The sequence below is a fragment of the Branchiostoma belcheri genome, unplaced genomic scaffold (assembly GCF_001625305.1).
Source record: "Branchiostoma belcheri isolate BF01 breed outbred unplaced genomic scaffold, Haploidv18h27 scaffold91, whole genome shotgun sequence".
In the NCBI taxonomy this organism is placed as follows: domain Eukaryota; kingdom Metazoa; phylum Chordata; class Leptocardii; order Amphioxiformes; family Branchiostomatidae; genus Branchiostoma; species Branchiostoma belcheri.
The window spans coordinates 256,057-274,864 of record NW_017804587.1 but is presented as its reverse complement, the minus strand read 5'-3'; the positions used below and the strand labels follow the sequence as shown (position 1 = coordinate 274,864).

The following is an 18,808-nucleotide window of genomic DNA, read 5'->3' as shown; positions in this document are numbered from 1 at the left end:
AAAGCTTTTTCAGACTAGATCTATTCAAAGAAATGGTAAAGTCAAGAAAAACAAATTCTACATTCATATGATCTGATATGACAACTACGTCATGTATGTACGCAGCCCCCCTAAGTTAGGCTCTGATCAGGGTACGCTGGCTAACTTTGGGCCTAGCCAGTGTGTTATGGGTCTGGCATCCAGACTACAGCAAACATAAACCATGATGATGCTTAGCACTGTTGAGTAAGGCGACTGGACCAAAGCACACGGTACCACCAGTGTTTTGAGACCTCAGGCTTGTCTACCCTATATACTTATGACGGTATCGCTCGATGTTTTCTTTACGAGCAAAGCTTAGGTCTTAGTCTGCTGCCTTTCCTCGCTGACAGCGACTTGAAGTTTCAAACCTGACCTGGCTGCCACGCCAGCCGCAGTCGGAATGTTGATAACATTCTCCACTTCCTCCTACAGTCCTCAACGTCAGCCAGACTTGTATATCTCTTTCAGGAAAGAGGAAGCCACTGGATGGATTTTGAAAACTTTCCGTTTTCAATTCCGTTGTTCGAGTAACTGTTTTCTTGTATATAAAATCTTGTTACCTGGATGTTTAACCTTCAACGGCATAGTTAACATTTGACTCACATTTGGTTTACGCGGAATGGATCATATGAATTGATGATTAGAGGCGGCAATGGCATAAAGACGAAAAGGCTTCAATGACGGAGAAACAATTTAGAAGACTGCAAAATTACAAATGTCCAGCACCAATGTTCAGTTTAAAGTTGTGGATGATGAAGAAACGTCTAGTCAAACAACTGATGATCCGTACCCCTCCCCCACCTGTGAGGCACCTGGTAACTCGGAACCAGACGACAGAGCGCTGACCTGTGACCCGTGAGAGGTTCTCAAACATGTTTGAAACATTTCTAACATGCCGGTGGCGAAACCCTGTCAGCACCTTCAGATTTACCGCACAGCACTGCCAGCAGAGATGTAAAACAACACAAGATGTTCCTCCGTTCGTCAAGACACTTCTCCCATCCCCGGAGGCGTAAGATGACTGCCGTGGCAAAGTGTTTCCATCAGTTGCTACAACACACCGACTGTATGCCCTAACTTCAGCCTGGTGACCATTCTCCCTACAGACCGAATTTGTGAGTGTTTCGGCTTTTCGTCTGGCAGCCGATCTTTCCAACCGGCCTCTCTGATTATTGCCTTCGACTATAGGTGAACTTGAAAGCTACCCGTGAAACCCCATTGCGTGTGCTATTGGACCTGGGCGGGCGGTCGGGCGGCACATGCACACTGAGATCATGAGAGCCTACGAAAGATGGTCTGGCTAGCTATAGCGCTAGGAGGCTACCATAACTTTTGAAGAGAGAATGATTTGCTGAATTACCAGTGCACAGGGCTAAGGCAGAATGTACTTTGCTCTTGAACCAGGCACTGATAAAAACATATCTTCATATATCCCCAAGCAGATGCTAAGATTCATTAAGTTTTCTGGCCCCTCCCCCTTTTAGAACACGTAACTCAACCATCTCGTAATGCTTCGGTTCCCATCCCTCCAACTACCTGTATTCGGGGATTAGGTTGAGTTGTTCTGACCTGGACCATGATTTGTTGGCGGCCACTTGTTTCCTGAATGGCCCGCGGAAATGACCACTCCTCCCGAGTGTGTACTCAGCAATCCGAGCTTGTTTATCCGGCCTCGCCGCGGAATTCACGTTCATCGGTACTTAAGGGGGCCGATCAGTGTAGAACAGTGGAAGATTAAGTGGTGTGTGTTGTTTGGTCTTCCTTTGTTAGTGTTGGATGGATTTGTTGAGCACTATGAGTTTGGCATTGGCATAAGTACTGGTCTTTGCAACTCAGCACTCTTGTGTTGATCTATCATATAGCCCTTGAATGATCTTATTTGCAAGTTCTAGAGTGTTGAGTTAATTTAATGCTAATCCAAAAAAAGGCAGACAAGCTACAGATACCATTGGTTGTTTTTAGGAAATATTCACAATGTCAATGTCGCACAAAACTTATGCAGGAGCTAATGATATATTGTTCTACCTTTATCAGAGCTACATTCTTTTCTAATCCACAGTATAATAAAACTTTCTAGGCTACAGGGTCAAAGACCTTTGTCTTCTAGATCCTTACATCAGTGACAGGTAACAGGGTTGGACAAGTCCCATTGCCCACTTGCCCAGGGCAAGTAAAAGTACTGTTCGGGCAAGTAAATATTCCCCAGTACTTGCCCGATTTACATTTTTTGGATGCAAAGTATTAGCTCCTGCAGTATTTCAACCAAGTTTCAAACAATTTTGATGAATAAAGCATCCAGCATTATAAACTCTATAATACAATAATTTTCTTTCTGCTAGTAAAATGCAGAAAAATGCGTCATATTTTGGGCAAGTAACAAGTTGGTTTGGGCAAGTGGAAATGACCATGTACTTGCCCGATAGGGCAAGTGGATTTTTGAAAACTTGTCCAACCCTGGGTAAGGTGTTGGTATGTTGCTGCCTGGGGCGTACTAGTTGACCAGGGCATTCTGGGTCAAAACAGCTGGACCTTTCAATGCTTTGGAAAGTCAAGGTTGAACAAATTGTAGGTGCAACTCTACGTAAGGTATTGAAAATTCAAGATTGCTTCATCTACTAATATGGTTCAAGCGTAAACAGGGCATGCTCCTGTGTACTCATCTGGCAAAAGTTTTGTACACAAGACAATCCATCAGTATCGCCTGAAATGTGTTTACGATTTCTTCTGTCTTCTTGGTGGACCATTGTGTTGCAGATTGGTATTGGGGCATTACTAACTATCAGCAGAGTAGATGAATAGAATCAGGATTGTACTGTTCTATTGTTATGTCAAGGCATGCCACTAGGATTCAGTTGTTTTCGCTTCTAGAGGTTGTTTTGAACTGTTTTCAAAGGCATAAATATTTGTTCAACAGATTAACATCTTTAAACTTCTTTGGGATTTTCCAACGTGTAGACGAGTTGATCTTCGTCTTCACACCTCTTGTGTACACTTCTCACCTGAGCAAACTGCAAAGGGTGAACCTGAGATGCAGATTTCATGCTTCTTGGCTCAGTTTTTCTAGCCTCTACCAGGCATCAGAGGCAGCTGGAACAGTAGACAGATAACATGCCAGGGGAGTTGGTCTGCTAAACGAGTACAGTTTTCACTGAGAGCAGAAAACTGTACTCCTGTAGCAGACTAACTCCCCTGGAATGTTGATCTGTCTATTTGGCCAATTTCTACTCTTGTCAGCCACTTCTGAAGCCTGGTAGAGGCTAGCTAGGCATTAGGGGTCTTCCAAAGAGGGCACATTTTCCCAACCTGCAGACAGAGACAATATTGTGTGAGATGTGTCCTGCTGAGAAGTCGATGAGGCGAGAAATCATGGTCTGATCTCTTTACACCTGGATTAGACAGTTTTCACACCTTTCAGACAAAGGGGGTGTTTGTGGAACAAATCATGCATAATCAACTGGGCTGATAGACAGTCTTCCCTGTCTTGGCTTGTAAAGTGTAGATCTGGGTGTAGACATGGTCTGTATTGCCATATAAGTGCATAATAATAATAAAAAAAAGGTCCATCATGGATTGGAAGACCAGGGATCTCACCAGGCATTGCCAGTGGATCAGAAAAGGCCGGTTCAGTTCTACTATCTAGTTTAGCTATTAAAACGAGCTTCGAATTCTGATTGAAAGCTTCTGATATGACATGCAGACATTCACATAGAAATGCTTTGCATGACTTGTGACTACACATGACACCAGTACAATATGACAGTCAGGAGTAGATCTATTTAGGCTAATTACTACAAATGGGCAAGGATCCTGAGTTAATTTTTCCCAGTGAAAACTCCTCCCTTTTCCCTCTGTTGTTATCATATCTTGCACCCACCCCAGCCTCCCACAGTTCAGGCAGTTGCACTAATCACCAGAACAAGTGTTTCTGATTTCTATGTAGGTCAGGCCGATTGTTGCCCTCCAGCCAGGCAGCCACCACTCACTCATTGTGCAGGAAAACTTTCCTGATTGGATTATCCCAGTCAACATCAAAAACCTTGTGCTGCTTCAGAAGGACACTGCCATGTGGGAACAGTTAGGCTGACTCAGGTTAATGACCTGTTTCTGGGCTATACCTGGGCTATTTATTGGTTTTGGTGAAAATTTTGGATATCAGAATACTGTAGAGTAAAGTAGAGTGCAGATCTCTTTAATTTGGCCAGGTTGGAAGATCTCTTCCAGTTGGGACACTTCTGTCCTTTTCGCCTTGTACTAGTTGTAGCCCAGTACTTGCCAAGAACACAAATATCTTATAGTGGGCTAATGTTTTGTGTTATCATAGTGGGCTAATGTTTTGGATATCATGATAGTGGACTAATGCTTTGGGACATCATGATATTGATAGCTAGTGCCTATGTTTCTGAATGTCAGGATAGTGGGCTAATGTTTTTTGATACCAGAAAACTGGGCTAATGTTTTTGGATATCAGGAAAGTGGGCTAATGTTTTTTGACATCATGGTGCCTCTACAAAACATACTGTACTAGCATTCTGAAACAATTGTGGCAATCTCTTTTTCTCTCTGCCTCTTTGGTGATCAGTAGTCATGAACTTTTCCATTTTCTTTCTTTTATCAAATTTTAGGCAAGAACTCTGAAGTCCAGGTAATAAACTTATAGTGGCTGATAGTCCAGGCCTGGTTTGGGTTACTGCCAGCAGGGTGGCTGCCACCCAGGAAAATCAATTCATCTCAGATGGACTCAGCAAGTCTTGTGGTTATAAAGCTGAGTAGCCTGGGTGCCAGACTGTTGCCAGGGGTGGACCGTTGCCAGGGGCAACTAGTATACTGGTTAGTTCCTTGGTTCTGGGCCAACCTGTCCCTATTAGACAAATGTTAGAGGAAATTTTACCACAGCCTTGTGGTTGTAAACTTCCTAAGCCTAAGGAGCTTTAAATTACTAGTATTTTAACCTCCTTGGCTAGCCTGGGTACCAGACTGTTGCCAGGGCACTATGCAGGCTAGCTTCTTGACTCCAGGGCCAACAGGTCCCCAAGAAATTTTTACCTCAGACAAACCTCAGTTATTTGAGAGTGAGACTTGGAGCAACAGGGTCTAACTGGGGACTGTGCCATGCGTTGACCCTGGCAAGAGCCTGGTATCCAGACTAAAAGCAGTGTGCTGACCCCATCAGAGCTGTATCTGGAATGGATAAAACATAGCCAGGGGGCCTAAACAGGACTACCCTGCATCTAGTGTTGTCTGAACACATGAATAAGGTGTGCAGTGTTGAAGCTATGAAACCCTAGATGGGTGGGAAAAAGTAAGACAATACTCAAGTTGACAGCAGGCTGAAATTGCCATGATAATGTTGAAGAGCTGGCCAATTGCAAGTTTATGTCTGAGGTGTCAACTTCTTTCACTAGTACTGCTGTCAAAGTTTATGTTATAACATTATTCTGAAGAATAACCTTACATAACCGTACATGTATTTTAACTTGACATTCTGTGACAGATTCTGTGTTAGATTAGAGTTTCACCTTGCCAGTTGTGCATCTGCATTCTAGGAAAACCTTGCAAAACCCCTTTCTGTAACATGGCAGGTGTACATGTTAAGTCTTCCCTCAAGACTTTTAATAATGCTCAGTTTTTACAAGGAATTATTTTGTATATTGACTTTGATTAAAAAAAGTGTTGTGTATCATATCTTTGTTGCTGTTATCTAGTTCTTGTTTATCATGGTAAGTCCCAATATCAAATAACACTCCATTTTCTACTTTCTTTCTGATCAAACTTGATAATGTGTAACCTTTTTCTAGATATTTAAAGCAGATGACATTCCAAGAATAATGATCATAGTTGTTATCCCAGTAGATGTACTGTAGAGAATCCATTCAAATTTGAGCCTGCAAAGTCACCCTGCGGGTGTGTCTACTGAATAACAATGTCTTTTTGGATGAAATAAATATTTCACTTTGCCATCTTTGTCCAGGAATAATTCTTGAGAACAAAATGATGTAAGTAAGTACATAGACTAGTACTACTTGAACATGTGTAAAAGGTTGGAGCAGGAATTTTAATGTAATGTATTCTGCCTTAATCGAACATTGCATCAGTGTAATTTGTCTGTCTACATTCCTTCTCTAAAGTGTTGGTTTTAGAAGTAAGCCCACAAATTTCATGGTGGACCCTGGGAGAGTAGAGGAGCCAGAGAGTGATAGACAGAGTAAATAAACAGAGGAAGGACACTTTACTTACCATCCTGGCAGAACACCAGGGGAATCCTGTTTGTTTTCTTGACTTTGTCAACAAATTCTTTACAGTTGGTCGCAAATCCTTTCCTTGTTTAGCAATTTGCTGCTAGTTGGCTCTCAATTACCCGATAATTTGTAAGGTAAGTGCTGCTTACCAGCTCTTTCACTACTTTGTTTATTTGAGATCTGTGTCACTAGCTGAGGTTTAGGCAAGGAGTTGGTTTAGGGAACTCCTTGTGACCAATACGATACAGTATCTTGTATTTTGTCCTTTCATTTCTTGTTAATGTTTTTCCCATTTAGATGATGTTTTGGTAAAGAACTGTTACAGTTTACTACCCAGTGTGTAGCACGTTGGAAAGCTGGATTGTATTGTGCACAACACTTCAACAGTTTGTACTCGCATGATATTCAATGATATCCTGTCTATAGTTTTCAAATACGAAATACATTACATGTATCTTGTATTTTGTCCTTGCAATTCTCGCATTTCCCATTAATATGATGGTATGTAGTTTCGAAAAGGGTTCAAAAAGGACTAATCCACTTGTAAGTTGAATTCCAGTGTGTTAACATTAGGTTTACTGTTGTCCCAGGTATCTCTGCGGCATCCTTGTGCAGTTTCCACTTCCACAGTTGTGACAGCAAGCACGTGACTCCACACTGTCCTCATAGAACAACCAGTGGAAGAATAGCTCTTCAGCGAGCTAAAACTGGATTGAGAGCTAAAACTTTCCTTTGTCCTCCCATGTCCAGGTATCTCTGCAGCATCCTTGCGCAGTTTCCATGTCCATGGTTGTGACGGGGAGCATGTGACGTTACGCTGTCCCCATGGCACGACCATCAGTATCCAGCGCGCCATGTACGGCCGGCAGCTGCCCAGTCTGGAGATGTGCCCATCCTATGCACGCAGTGCAACCCTGTCTGCAGCAGAGGCGGCTAAAGCTGCAGCACAGAAACTTCCCATCGACGAAAACACCAACTGTGATTCACCGACTTCTTTACAGGTGAGGCCATTTAAGTTTGAGATACTAAACTGGTCAGCTGTTACAGAAATGGATAAGGCAGCAAAAAGCTGCCGCACAGAAGCTTCCCATCAGTGAAAACACCAACTGTGATTCACCAATGCAACATCTTTACAGGTGAGGCATATCACATACATTTTTTTTGTTCAAGTTCTAGATGTTTCCTTTCAGCTATTACAGAAATGGCTAAGGCAGTCAAATCTGACACTCAGACACTTCCCATCAACGAAAACACAGTCTGTGATTCACCAACATCTTTACAGGTAAGGCCCATTATAAAGTATTTTCGTTCAAGTTCTACTAAGCTTTTACCTAGTTCTAGGTCCAATGTACAAAGCTTGGTTGCCAGACCTATTTTAGTGGCCAAGTTTTTTGGATGAAAGAGACTTGGTTGGTACCTGAAATAGGCTTGGTAACCATGAGATAAATATAAATACACAGGCCAGTCCCCAGTGGGTCTGGTGACAGATTTCCTTGGTGACATGTTGGCCCCCGCAACAGTCTGGCACCCAGGCTAGGAAAATGTGAGTGTTATTACTTTATGCTCTGAGCTCCATAGGAAGAATTCCATACATCTGCATTCTGAAGATAATTAATGGTGCCAGACTGAATATTGTAGTTCATTGCAGCTTAGCTTCTTGTGATTGAAATTCGTATGTCACTACATTTCTCTAGGTTCTTTTCATTCTAATTATCCCCCATTCAAGTACATCATTTCAGATACATTGATTCACTGGGAGCCACCCCATTGTTTAGCAAGGGAGTATATCATACCACCTGTTCTATAACAAGCACCAGACAAAAGACGTTGTGTAGGGACCCTCCAATGGGCTGTTTTCTTGGTAATGACTCACATCCACATTCAATCGGCAGATAATTGGGTTGGTTGTTCTTTTGAAACTTGAGCAGTTTGGGCTATTGTTCTGTGCCCCTCTCTGGTATTACATCAATTGTTCACATTACTCTGCATTCTTCATAGTACCATTACAAGGGTAATCCACCAGATCTACAGTGTACAGCTGCAGACATCAGAGATTGCACTCCAGCTGTATTCTCTGAGCAGATGTAGGGTCTGGCCTAGCATTTAAATAGACATGTTTTACCTTTGCCAAAAAGGTTATGTTTTGTAGCATTTCTGTGACTGTCTGTGTGTTTGCGTGTGTGTGTGTCTGTCTGTCTGTCTGTATGTGTGTGTCAATGGATTGTCTTGATATTTGGTATGAGGATAGGTCTTTTTGGAACATCAAATTGATTAGATTTAGGGTCACTGTTGTACTCTTGGTATATTTCACTCCATACCATTGGTATAAGTATACCTCAAACCCTGAGTTTCTCCCACTTTGTGAAAGCTATGTTTTTTCAAGGTAGCTCCCAGCAATAGCCTTGCTCCCAGAAAATGCATGTGGCCTGCAGTACAGCCATTGAATAGTGATGTTAGTTCTTCTCATTGCTTGCAGCTGTAATGTATAATGTTATGACCCTAAACCGCTTTTTCACCCAACCAGAAAATTACATGTGTTCCCTGAATGTTCTACCTCCCACCCGAAACAGCTTCACATTCTCACAACAAACTACAACCTTGGTACGATAAGGTCCATCTGTTTCCTATGGAGGCATGTGGGACTTATCAAAGTATCAGTCATCTAAAAGATATGAAGAGGCAGACAAGCTGATATCATTACACATGATTAAGTTTACTATGAAATATAAGAATATAGGGATCAAAGTATCATAATTACAAAGAAAAGATATAGTAAATGATAAACTGTTGCACCTTTCTTTGATGATCACCAAGTTACCAGTGTAGACTTCTGCATTGGCAAAGTGTAGGAGACCGACACATAAAGTATGGCATAATGACTTGGTTTCCAAATTGGCTGATTAATTGTGGGAAAGTAAAGGTACTTAAAAAGTTAAATCATGAGATGTCACTTTTCATAGATTGATATGTTCATGGAAAATGAGTCTCTGACTGTATTATTGATTCCGTACCTTCACCTGGGCTGAGGTCCCTTAGATCACATTAATATTTCAATTACACTACTGATCTATGTTGGCTGAGGTCAATACCTACTCAAATTCCTGCCTGATACTGTAGCAGACCTTTTGGGGATCACATTAAATCACAGTTGTGGGGTCAAAACTACAGTAATTCAATGTTGGGGCATGGAAGGGCTGTTCATTTCACTGGGGATGGCTTCAAAAGTTCTGGGATCAAAAAAAAGTCTCCCTTGAGACTATAAGCTCTTTTTAATCCTCTATCCACCCAAAATGTTGCTGTATACAATTTCCGTAACAATTCTCTATAATAATTTACTATATTTGTGAAACCAAATTTCATTATAATATAATTTATATTACATGTAGTACAATGTACTTGTAAAACAGCAATACAGAGCTTATATACAGTGATGTTACCAGTTTTATCATGTGAGAGTTACAAAGAACATTTTCAGGAGAAAGCCTTGGGTAAGACCAATCTACTTTTTTTAATGGATATTTTGAAGTCTCATCATAGGCAGCTAAGAAAATGTGGAAGTCATTTCTTGTCTTGACCTCTGTGTGCTCAAGGTCAGAGGGTTAATAGTGTTTTCCACAGAGATGTATTTCACTCAGAAAACAGCCACCAGAGTGTGACCCACCAAAGGAAAACATGATAGACAGGGCCAAAGTAGTCTTCTACCATGGGAGTGGGTGAAATGGAAAGGCTTTCAGGACCAAAAAGACTGCTTTAGATGGAGACAAACATCATACATAAACAATCTTTGAAGCGACCAGAACTTTGGGCGTCATAGACTGATGATAGAGTATTGATGTCCCTGGGCAGACCTTTTTTCATAGCCTCCTGTGCAGACTTCTAGAGGTGCAGCATTTGTTTCTTAGCCTGAGTGTCAGCCTTGTTAGCTTTCGTCCGCTCCCCAAGATCTGCTCTCTGGCAATCTGCTCTTGTTGGCGGGGAACTGATCTTGGGGAGCGGATGAAAGCTAACAAGGCTGACACTCAGGCTATTTGTTTCTACCAACCACTAAAGTTGCAAGTTTCATTGGGAGGGTCTTGGTGGTGGTGGTGGTGGTGAGGTGTAGAGCTGTAACGTTATCCACAGAGAGAGCTGTATGCCTCCCTCTCACACATTAGAGAACCTTAGCCAATGTAGCCTCTACCAGGCTTGGGGAGGCGGCTGGAAAGAGTAGAAATCGGCCAAAGAGAGAGATAAGCATGCCGTTGAAAGAACATTTTGCCAGTGCGGTTTCCAGCCGCCTCCCCAAGCCTTGTACAAATGTAGAGGCTAAGCCAATGTATAAATCACGTATCAGCACTCTCCCAAAATTCCTGAAAAAACTCTCTTCAGCTGACCTCCTTCTTCAAGCCTGGTCTGTAGAAAACTCATTTTGCAGGCTGATTTAGTGATTTGATGGAGGCCAGCAGAGTACAGCACAGTGCAGGGACTAAGATAGCCCATTCAACAAGCCAATATTGCTGCTAAGTAGCAATCTAAGGTTATAACAGCACTGTTGGTCACTAACCAACTGACCATGGGGCCTATATGTTTTAGGGTTGGTTTTACCTCCATGAAAAATGGAAGTATTGCTTTGGGTCTCTCTCTCTCTCTGTGTGTGTGTGTGTGACTGTGTGTGTGTGACTGTGTGTGTGTGTGTGACTGTGTGTGTGTGTTTCTGCATATTTCTGGTCAGTAAGAAGGCTAGATTGTGATAATATTTGATATGTAAGTAGGTCAAATTTAGGCCTCCTGGTAGCTGTCCTTGTTACTGCAGCTGAACATTTTGACTAAACAAGTTGTTTCTGTTTTCCCCAGAAAATGCTGGATGAATGTCAGAACAAGAGGCACTGCCAGGTGCAGGTGCACACGCAGGTGTTTGGAGTCGACCCGTGTCCAGGCACCAGCAAGTACCTGGAGGTCAAGTACAAGTGCAAACCAAGTAGGTCTTTTCTTTCGCAGTAGATAATGCCTGACTATATGGATGACATTTGTGCATTTGGATACTTAATTACCTCAGTAGCTTTCATACAAAGTAGTTATATGTAGGTATAAACTTTCTGGAGTTTTGAAAGAAACATACAATAACAAATTACATAACAGCTCTATATATGACCACATGCTATATTGTTTATAGACAAGCGTACACAGAAAGGCTTACATATTTACAAGGAACCCCAGCACAAATTAGTTTCCAGATGCAGATGATACACTGTATGGCACACTCTGGGTGGGAGAGTGGTCTTGTAGAACAAAAGCTACAGTTGGACATTGAAAAACTAAAGTAAGCAAAATAATACATCCAGGCTGTGGTGCAGTAGTATCCACTGACATCCCCTGATCTGTACTTTACTGGCTGTCTTCTGCTGTGTCTGTAAGACTTTGAAGTGTCTTGACATGATAAGATGTGGTGTTTACATACTTAAGAAGCACTGCACCAGGTGAGAGAGATGGGGAGTGACATGTTAGGTCAGGGACTGTCAAGGATCAGGGATCGTAAGATCGTAAGAGTTCTGTGTTGTGACAGAAATTTGTGGAAAGTCAGTTTTAATTTCTGGGCCCTTAGAGACATGATATGTTATGACATTTCTTGGAATACCTTAAAAAGGTATAACTCAAGTAGCTACATGTTGTATGGATGGATTGTCATTACATGTGGTAGGTGGGTGTGTCTCAATGAAACCTCTAAAAGATGAGATGTGGGCTCCCCAGCAGCTTGTTTTCAAGTGAATTCTTTCTATGTGTAATGTTGACTGTCCTGAGTTCTGGTTTACCCTTGTTTGGACAAGTGTGCAATGTCACCCTGGACAGGAAAGATATAAGCATTAAGGTGACCAAAGATGATAGCCAAGAAACTGGACCAACTGTTCCTTAAGAAGGTGCAGATAGATTGAAGACATGTAGTTGCCACTGTACAGGTGTGATGCTTTACTCTCCAAGCAAGAGGTTAAAGCTTTGGCATATTTTTTTGTTTTTAGTTGTGTTTTTTTTTTTCAGACTTTCATTTTTGTACTGTGGTATGTACTGTATCTTTTAATTTTACCAGCCAGATGTTGGGTGGCAAATCCTATGGATACTGCCATGCTGATGTGATACTGTATTGCAGCCACCAAAAGATCTGATTGGAGATTACGATGCTTACTTTTTGTGAGGCATGCCCGTAGCCAGGATTTTGAATGGGGGGGTTCGTCCCACTGCTTGAGGGGACCTCGAGCGCCGTAGGCGCGAGGCGAGCGCCGAAGGCGCGAGGTTCCTAGGGGGGTCCGGGGGCATGCTTCCCCGGAAAATTTTGAAAAATGAACCTTCTAAAATGGCATTTTGTGCATTTTTGAGAGGATTTCCAAGAGAAAATCAGAGATAAATTTTTATTCAATGACGAAGAGAGCAGTTTTTCTACGATTCCAGTCCATCTTTTCAAGAAAAAACTTGGACCTTTACATAAAATGTGGACCAAAAAGTGGACCTTTACATAAAATGTGGACCAAAAAGTGGACCTTTACATAAAAAGTAGACCAAAAAGTGGACCTTTGAGCCTTGTGGGGGGGTTCTTCCGAACCCCCCGAACCCCCCCTGGCTACGGGCATGTGAGGTGTAAGCTATTGGCATGCAGGTGTGAAGTGTGGTGATCGGGCCAGGGATTTGCGTTCCTAACACAGATGTGATCAGTGTACACTGGTCTGTATGCAGAGGGCAGGCTTGTATCTAGGTGCAGTGTACTGAGGGATAACACAAGCAAACCTGTGGTCAGGGCTCGAAATGCCTTTTTTTCTGCATACCTGCACTGGTGAAGGTAACATTGAAAATTAACCTGCACCAGACAAACTTACCTGCACCACTTAGAATTGACAAGAGATAAAACAGGTGTCGATATGTACAATGTAAGTTACAAAGGCACACAACCTGTAGCTACATTGTATGTAATCTCCAAGCAGATACTATTAGGCAAGAGGAGTCTACAGTATATTTCCCACCTGTATCCATTGGCCTCCAGTAAGCATTGGCCACCCCATGTATATCTATGCCCTATACACGAAGTTTACCATTATAACTACCTGTTATGGAGTATTTGAGTTTTCAAGTGACTGTGTTCTTCTAGAAAAGGTGTGTCATCAGGGGGACAGGATTGTCTTTATATCAAAAGGTGCATTCAGGGACTTAAAAAGTGTTCTTTGTGGAGTGGAGTCAATGAACTATTATGTTTCCCAAAGCATCAATCACAGTGGGAACATAATGTCCTATCTCTGATTACTTTATATATTAATCACGTTAAGTGCTGCTACAATGCAGACTTTGGCCGCTCTGCAAACATGCTGCGGGCAGCAGAACTTCCATCAAGTACTGTGTCAATTTGCATGACTTAACCTCATAAGTATCTATAAATGTCAGGATAATTCTTCCCCCAACCTGAGCTGATGTCAGTGATAAACAACTGTATGGACTGAAGGCAAGCTGGTCTTGTGGTTAGGGTTGTTGACTCAGAATTTGTAGGTTCTGGGTTCGAATCCCTGGCAGGCCACACTGTTGTGTCCTTGGGAAAGGCACTTTACACCTATTTCTTAACTCAGCTCTGGTGAAGAAAACTATCTAGCTTTGGTTAGAGATGCCCTTTCTGATGATGATATTAGTTTGAATAGACTATGGTGATATATGGTGGCACTATGTGTTATCCACAGCCTTACCAGGCTTCAGAAGCAGCTGGAAAGAGTAGAAATTGGCCAATAGTAAAGGAGTACAGTTTTCTACTCCTGAATTCTCCTAGCATGTCTATCTATTTGGCCAATTTGTACTCTTTCCAGTCACTTTTGAATCCTGGAAGAGGCTGACTTTCCCTACAAACCATGTACTTTAGTTTCCATCCCTCAGGACCCAACTGAACTGTCCCCACCGCGGGTTAAGTACAGGTTACCTGTGAACAGGTAAAACACATTTGGCGCTCTGCCAGGGTGTCACCTGAAGTGGGGCTTGAGGGCTGACAGTGGGTTTTACCTGGCATCAAACACTCCTCGGACCACCCACAGCAAAAGTTACTGTGATATGCCTCCACTGTGTAAAGCTAGTCTTCACCAGACTCCTTTGCATGCTGAATAAATAGTAGAAATGGGCCTAAAAAGAATGTAGCTGGCTAGGGGAGTTGGCCGGCCATAGAGGGTCCACTTTGCCGGCATGCTACATTCTTTTTAGGCTGATTTCTACTGTCTATTCAGCCTGCAAAGGAGTCTGTTGAAGACTAGTGTAAAGCACCTTGAAGAGGGTTGTCCAGAAATAGTAGAAGGACATCAAAGAAAAACCTAGTACAGTAGCTTGAAGGTCATATTTGTTTAACCTTGACCCTGTTATACATTGTTTGAACAACGAAAGTAACATGCTCCGAAGAAAATTAAGAAAGAAATTTGGCGTAAAAATGAGGGAAGTAGTACATTGTAGGTTAAAGATTTTTTTTAATGAATAAAACACCATTTGATAATCTGTCATTTAGAACTGTCCTTTTTTTAGGGAATTTCTTTTACCCATTTTAGATCCGACTCTCTTCTATGATGCTAAATTAGCTTGTTTATTTACTAAGAAAGGTAAGCAAGACTAGTGATTAACACATCTTTCATTTAAACATTGATCAAAACAATTTTTCTAAGGTTATACAGAATATAATCTACATTTCTACTAATTCCTATTTTTTTTAAAGTTAATGGTTTCCTTTTCCCAGAAATGTGTGAGTCAAGAAGAACATGATTTTTTTCATCATAGATCATTTTACTTTCCAAAAAACTTAAGCTTCCGTCAAAAGTTTGTTAAGTGAAGATTGATAGTCTTGAGCAAAAAGATTGATAGTACAATGTACATGTACTTTAGCAAGCATCTGATCATCTGGTCCTATCCTTATGCTAGCCTATTCCAGGCTTTGGGAGGCAGCTGGAAAGAGTAGAAAATGGCCAAATAAAGAGATAACATGCCAGGGGAGTTGGTCCACTAGAAAGTACAGTTTTTAGGTTACCAACTCCCCTGGCATGTCATCTCTCTATTTGACCAATTTCTACTGTTTCCAGCCGCCTCCTGAAGCCTGGTATAGGCTATCCTTATGCCCCAGTTCCACTCAGGTATCCTGACCAGGTGTTTGCCCATACCTGAGGTTGCAGCAGGTGAACTTTTGACCCACCTGCCTTTTGTCCAGGTTCTCACCTGTGTGCCTTACCTGAGCGAGCGGGCGGGGCGGGCACGGTCGCGCGAAAAACGTGTGTCAAAACAAGCTGCGTACAACAGACAGGCACACGGGTGGACCAACAGGGAAATATTGACAGGACAAATAGGCTGTACATGGACATTTCAGTAGAAACTCTGGTCTGGTAGAATCAGTGATTCTACTGGTAGAGATCTTGATCGGAGTCAACAGAGACTTCATTCATGGTGGTTTCCCATTTACAAATCCTAAATTTCAAATCAATCCATTGATCTATTTAAAAGTGATTCAACTTGTAGAGTTTCCCTTTGTAGTTTTTGTCAGCAGAGACTCTGATCAGGATTAGATTAGTTGATATGTTAGGGTTGGTTCCCATCAAGTTGTTCCCATTTTAAAGTTAATCCATTGATCTAATGTAGTATGTATCAAAGTTGAAAAGTTCTGACTGTCTTATGAAATTTAGAGACTACCTGACAGATAAAGATGTAAGGGTAGAGACTCCGATTTGGTAGAATTGGTGATTCTGCTGGTAGAGATGCCGACAGAGACTTCGATCGGTCCTCTTCGATCAGTTAGGGGAGTTTTCCATTGTTTGAAAACATCATAAAAACAATCATATAAGTAAATCATATTTTACTCTGATCAAGCTTTAACTTAAATGTCAAAAGCACCCTCCTGGCATGATAATTCGACTTCATGCCCCACATATTATGTACCAAAACTGTGATGTGTACATTTGATTGTGATCTGCACATAAACCCATACACAAACCAACCGTAATGTCCCTCCTGTCGACTTGAAAGACATCTGTCTTCATCATTTCCAACAACATCCATATATTTAGTTCAGGAACACAATTACTTTGAGTTGGAACTTCAATATCACTATCAGTGCCACCTGATGCCAGGGTGATTTTCTCATGGTAAAGAATCGCGGTGTCTCATTATTTTACCATTTGGTGTCATTACCCTGAACTTTCTATCACCATTACTTTGCATTTAGTGAGCTGCAGGTAAGCCTAGATCAATCAAGTTGGCATGATGGTTATGAGGGTTGTTGACTCTGAAGGTTCTGGGTTTGGAATAATCCCTGGCATGCCCCATTTATGTGCCCTTGGGAAAGGCACTTAAAACCTTTTTCCTCACTTGACTCAGGTGAAAATGATTACCTAGCTGGACACCAACAATGCATGAAAGGCTCTGACATTTACCTGTATAATCTAGCATATCAATGTGACAGACTCCTATGCAAGTTATAAACATGTTGAACAAGGCATATACATACATGTAAATGGACATAGATGGGTATTCCTGCAGAAAAAATTGTGTGTTCTTACATTTATACAAGTACCTCTAACTTGATGATATTACATGATCTTGCAAGGCAATAAATAAAGGGCCAGACTCAACTCTTCCTTCGTACTTCCTTTTATACGAGAAGAAGCCCAACCTGTGTATTAGTGTAGTTTTAGAGCTATTTGTACTACAAACATGTCTATACCTTTTCATCTGTTCACCTACCTGTACTTAGCCCAATAGGGCATGAATGTACAATAAAGGTTATTATACTATTTATTTATTACTTTCATTTTCTTCTCTCCCCTGATCTGAGTTGAAAAACATGAAAGTCTCTTGATGAAGCCAGTGCTAACAGTGCGATCATCTGTCATACTTATTGTGTAAGCCACGGGAATGTCTGTAAATAATGTGGGAGAAGATGGATGGACGTCTTTATTTGTCAGAAGCCAATGTTTGAACAGTGATGGCTTCAATTGAACTTGTGGGGAGCTCAGGTGCACATCATTGTGTGCTGGGCCATGTGAAATCATTTCAGTGGATTCTGTAATGTGGGAGAAGATGGATGGACGTCTTTATTTGTCAGAAGCCAATGTTTGAACAGTGATGGCTTCAATTGAACTTGTGGGGAGCTCAGGTGCACATCATTGTGTGCTGGGCCATGTGAAATCATTTCAGTGGATTCTTGAAATGCTGAAAGCACAAGATGGTAAATTACTGGTAAAACACAAGACAAGAGGACTCAAGAAAAATAATCTCTCACAAAGATTCAATGTGTCTTTAATGACTCTTTATTGAAATTTCATTGCTGGTACTACTGAATTGCTTTCAGTTTCCAGTAGAGGTTTTAAATTTTACAATATAAAGATAAAGATTAAAGATATGATATTACAAATATAATACAGATAACTAGCTAATGTTTAAAGTTGACATATTAAGCAAAATGCATGCAAAAAGTTTACTTTTTATCTTCTCAGGGTGCAAAGTTTATTTTGGGTATTCTCTTGATTTCCATATTTTCAGGTGGATGGTTCATGAGTGATAGAGAAGCACACAATGTCGAAAGATATTGTTTTTGTATTAATGACAAGAACACAATGTGATGACAATCCTGTTGTTTTGTCCCTCTCCAGGCCAGTACAAGGGGAGGGTAGCCTGTGATGGAGACACACTCAGACTGCGCTGTAAGAAGAACCACAGACTCGCTATCTACACAGCCATGTACGGTCGGGGACAGGACGGCAGTCTGGAGTGTCCATCTAATATACCTCAGCCACACAATGGTTAGTGTCCATCTAATATACCTCAGCCACACAACGGTTAGTGTCCCTCTAATATACCTCAGCCACACAACGGTAACAGGTTTATCCTTATCCTATATGACTTTGTCTATGTCTGGTACAGTGATGCAGTGCCCTCTAGCATATCTTAATTGAATTGCAGGCAAACAATGAGGCAATGAGGTTCAGTAGAAATGTTTGTTACTATGCTGCTTGGTACTGGAACATTAAAAAAATAAAATAAAATTGAACAAATTGATAAGGGTTCTTTATTACTTGTACCGATAGATTTCAGCCTTCTAATTCTTGTCAGCTTAATTATCTCAATCAACTTCAAAAAATCTTTAAACTTGAACTTCATCCTTTCTTGAAGACTACATGTCTTATGAGGTGATTGAGAATGACAATGTACATGTCTGTGATGTATGATTGTTTTCAGTAGTTCTACAGTTTGTTCCTGTCATATATTCTGTAAGCAGGATGACTTTAAGTCTTTAACCATAGATGTGATGTGTTAAGCTTTGTTCAATCTTAGTAACTCTTAGTTGTAGTAGACCATACGTATGAAAGTCGCTGTACTTTTGTTGAGTCAATAAACCGGTACTCAAAGGCAATGTTCCTCTGTACCCTGCTGCAGAATGCAGATCTGCGAGTGCCTTACAGAGGATAATCCAGCAGTGTCAGGGGAAGCCGCGCTGTGTGCTGGAGGCTGACAGTGGGGAATATGGAGACCCCTGTCCCCGGGGGACCAGGAAATACGTCAGCGTCATCTACACATGTGGTGAGTAG

The 18,808-nt window shown here is 41.5% G+C and overlaps 1 protein-coding gene across 1 annotated transcript; it reads left to right on the top strand.

The window, feature by feature from the left end:
- The first annotated feature begins 5,306 nt into the window (after nucleotides 1–5,306).
- On the top strand, nucleotides 5,307–18,808 carry LOC109488005 (protein eva-1 homolog C-like). Its single transcript, XM_019792148.1, has 5 exons — nucleotides 5,307–5,310; nucleotides 7,008–7,258; nucleotides 11,091–11,214; nucleotides 17,873–18,022; nucleotides 18,657–18,808. Exons 1-5 carry the CDS (start codon nucleotides 5,307–5,309, stop codon nucleotides 18,806–18,808), a joined length of 681 nt encoding a protein of 226 aa, XP_019647707.1.

What these genes read in the sequence shown, in the direction of transcription:
- LOC109488005 (XM_019792148.1), top strand. An exon ending in CAAGTACAAGTGCAAACCAA is followed by an intron (nt 11,215 to 17,872) that starts GTAGGTCTTTTC and finishes GTCCCTCTCCAG; the next exon opens with GCCAGTACAAGGGGAGGGTA. An exon ending in TATACCTCAGCCACACAATG is followed by an intron (nt 18,023 to 18,656) that starts GTTAGTGTCCAT and finishes ACCCTGCTGCAG; the next exon opens with AATGCAGATCTGCGAGTGCC.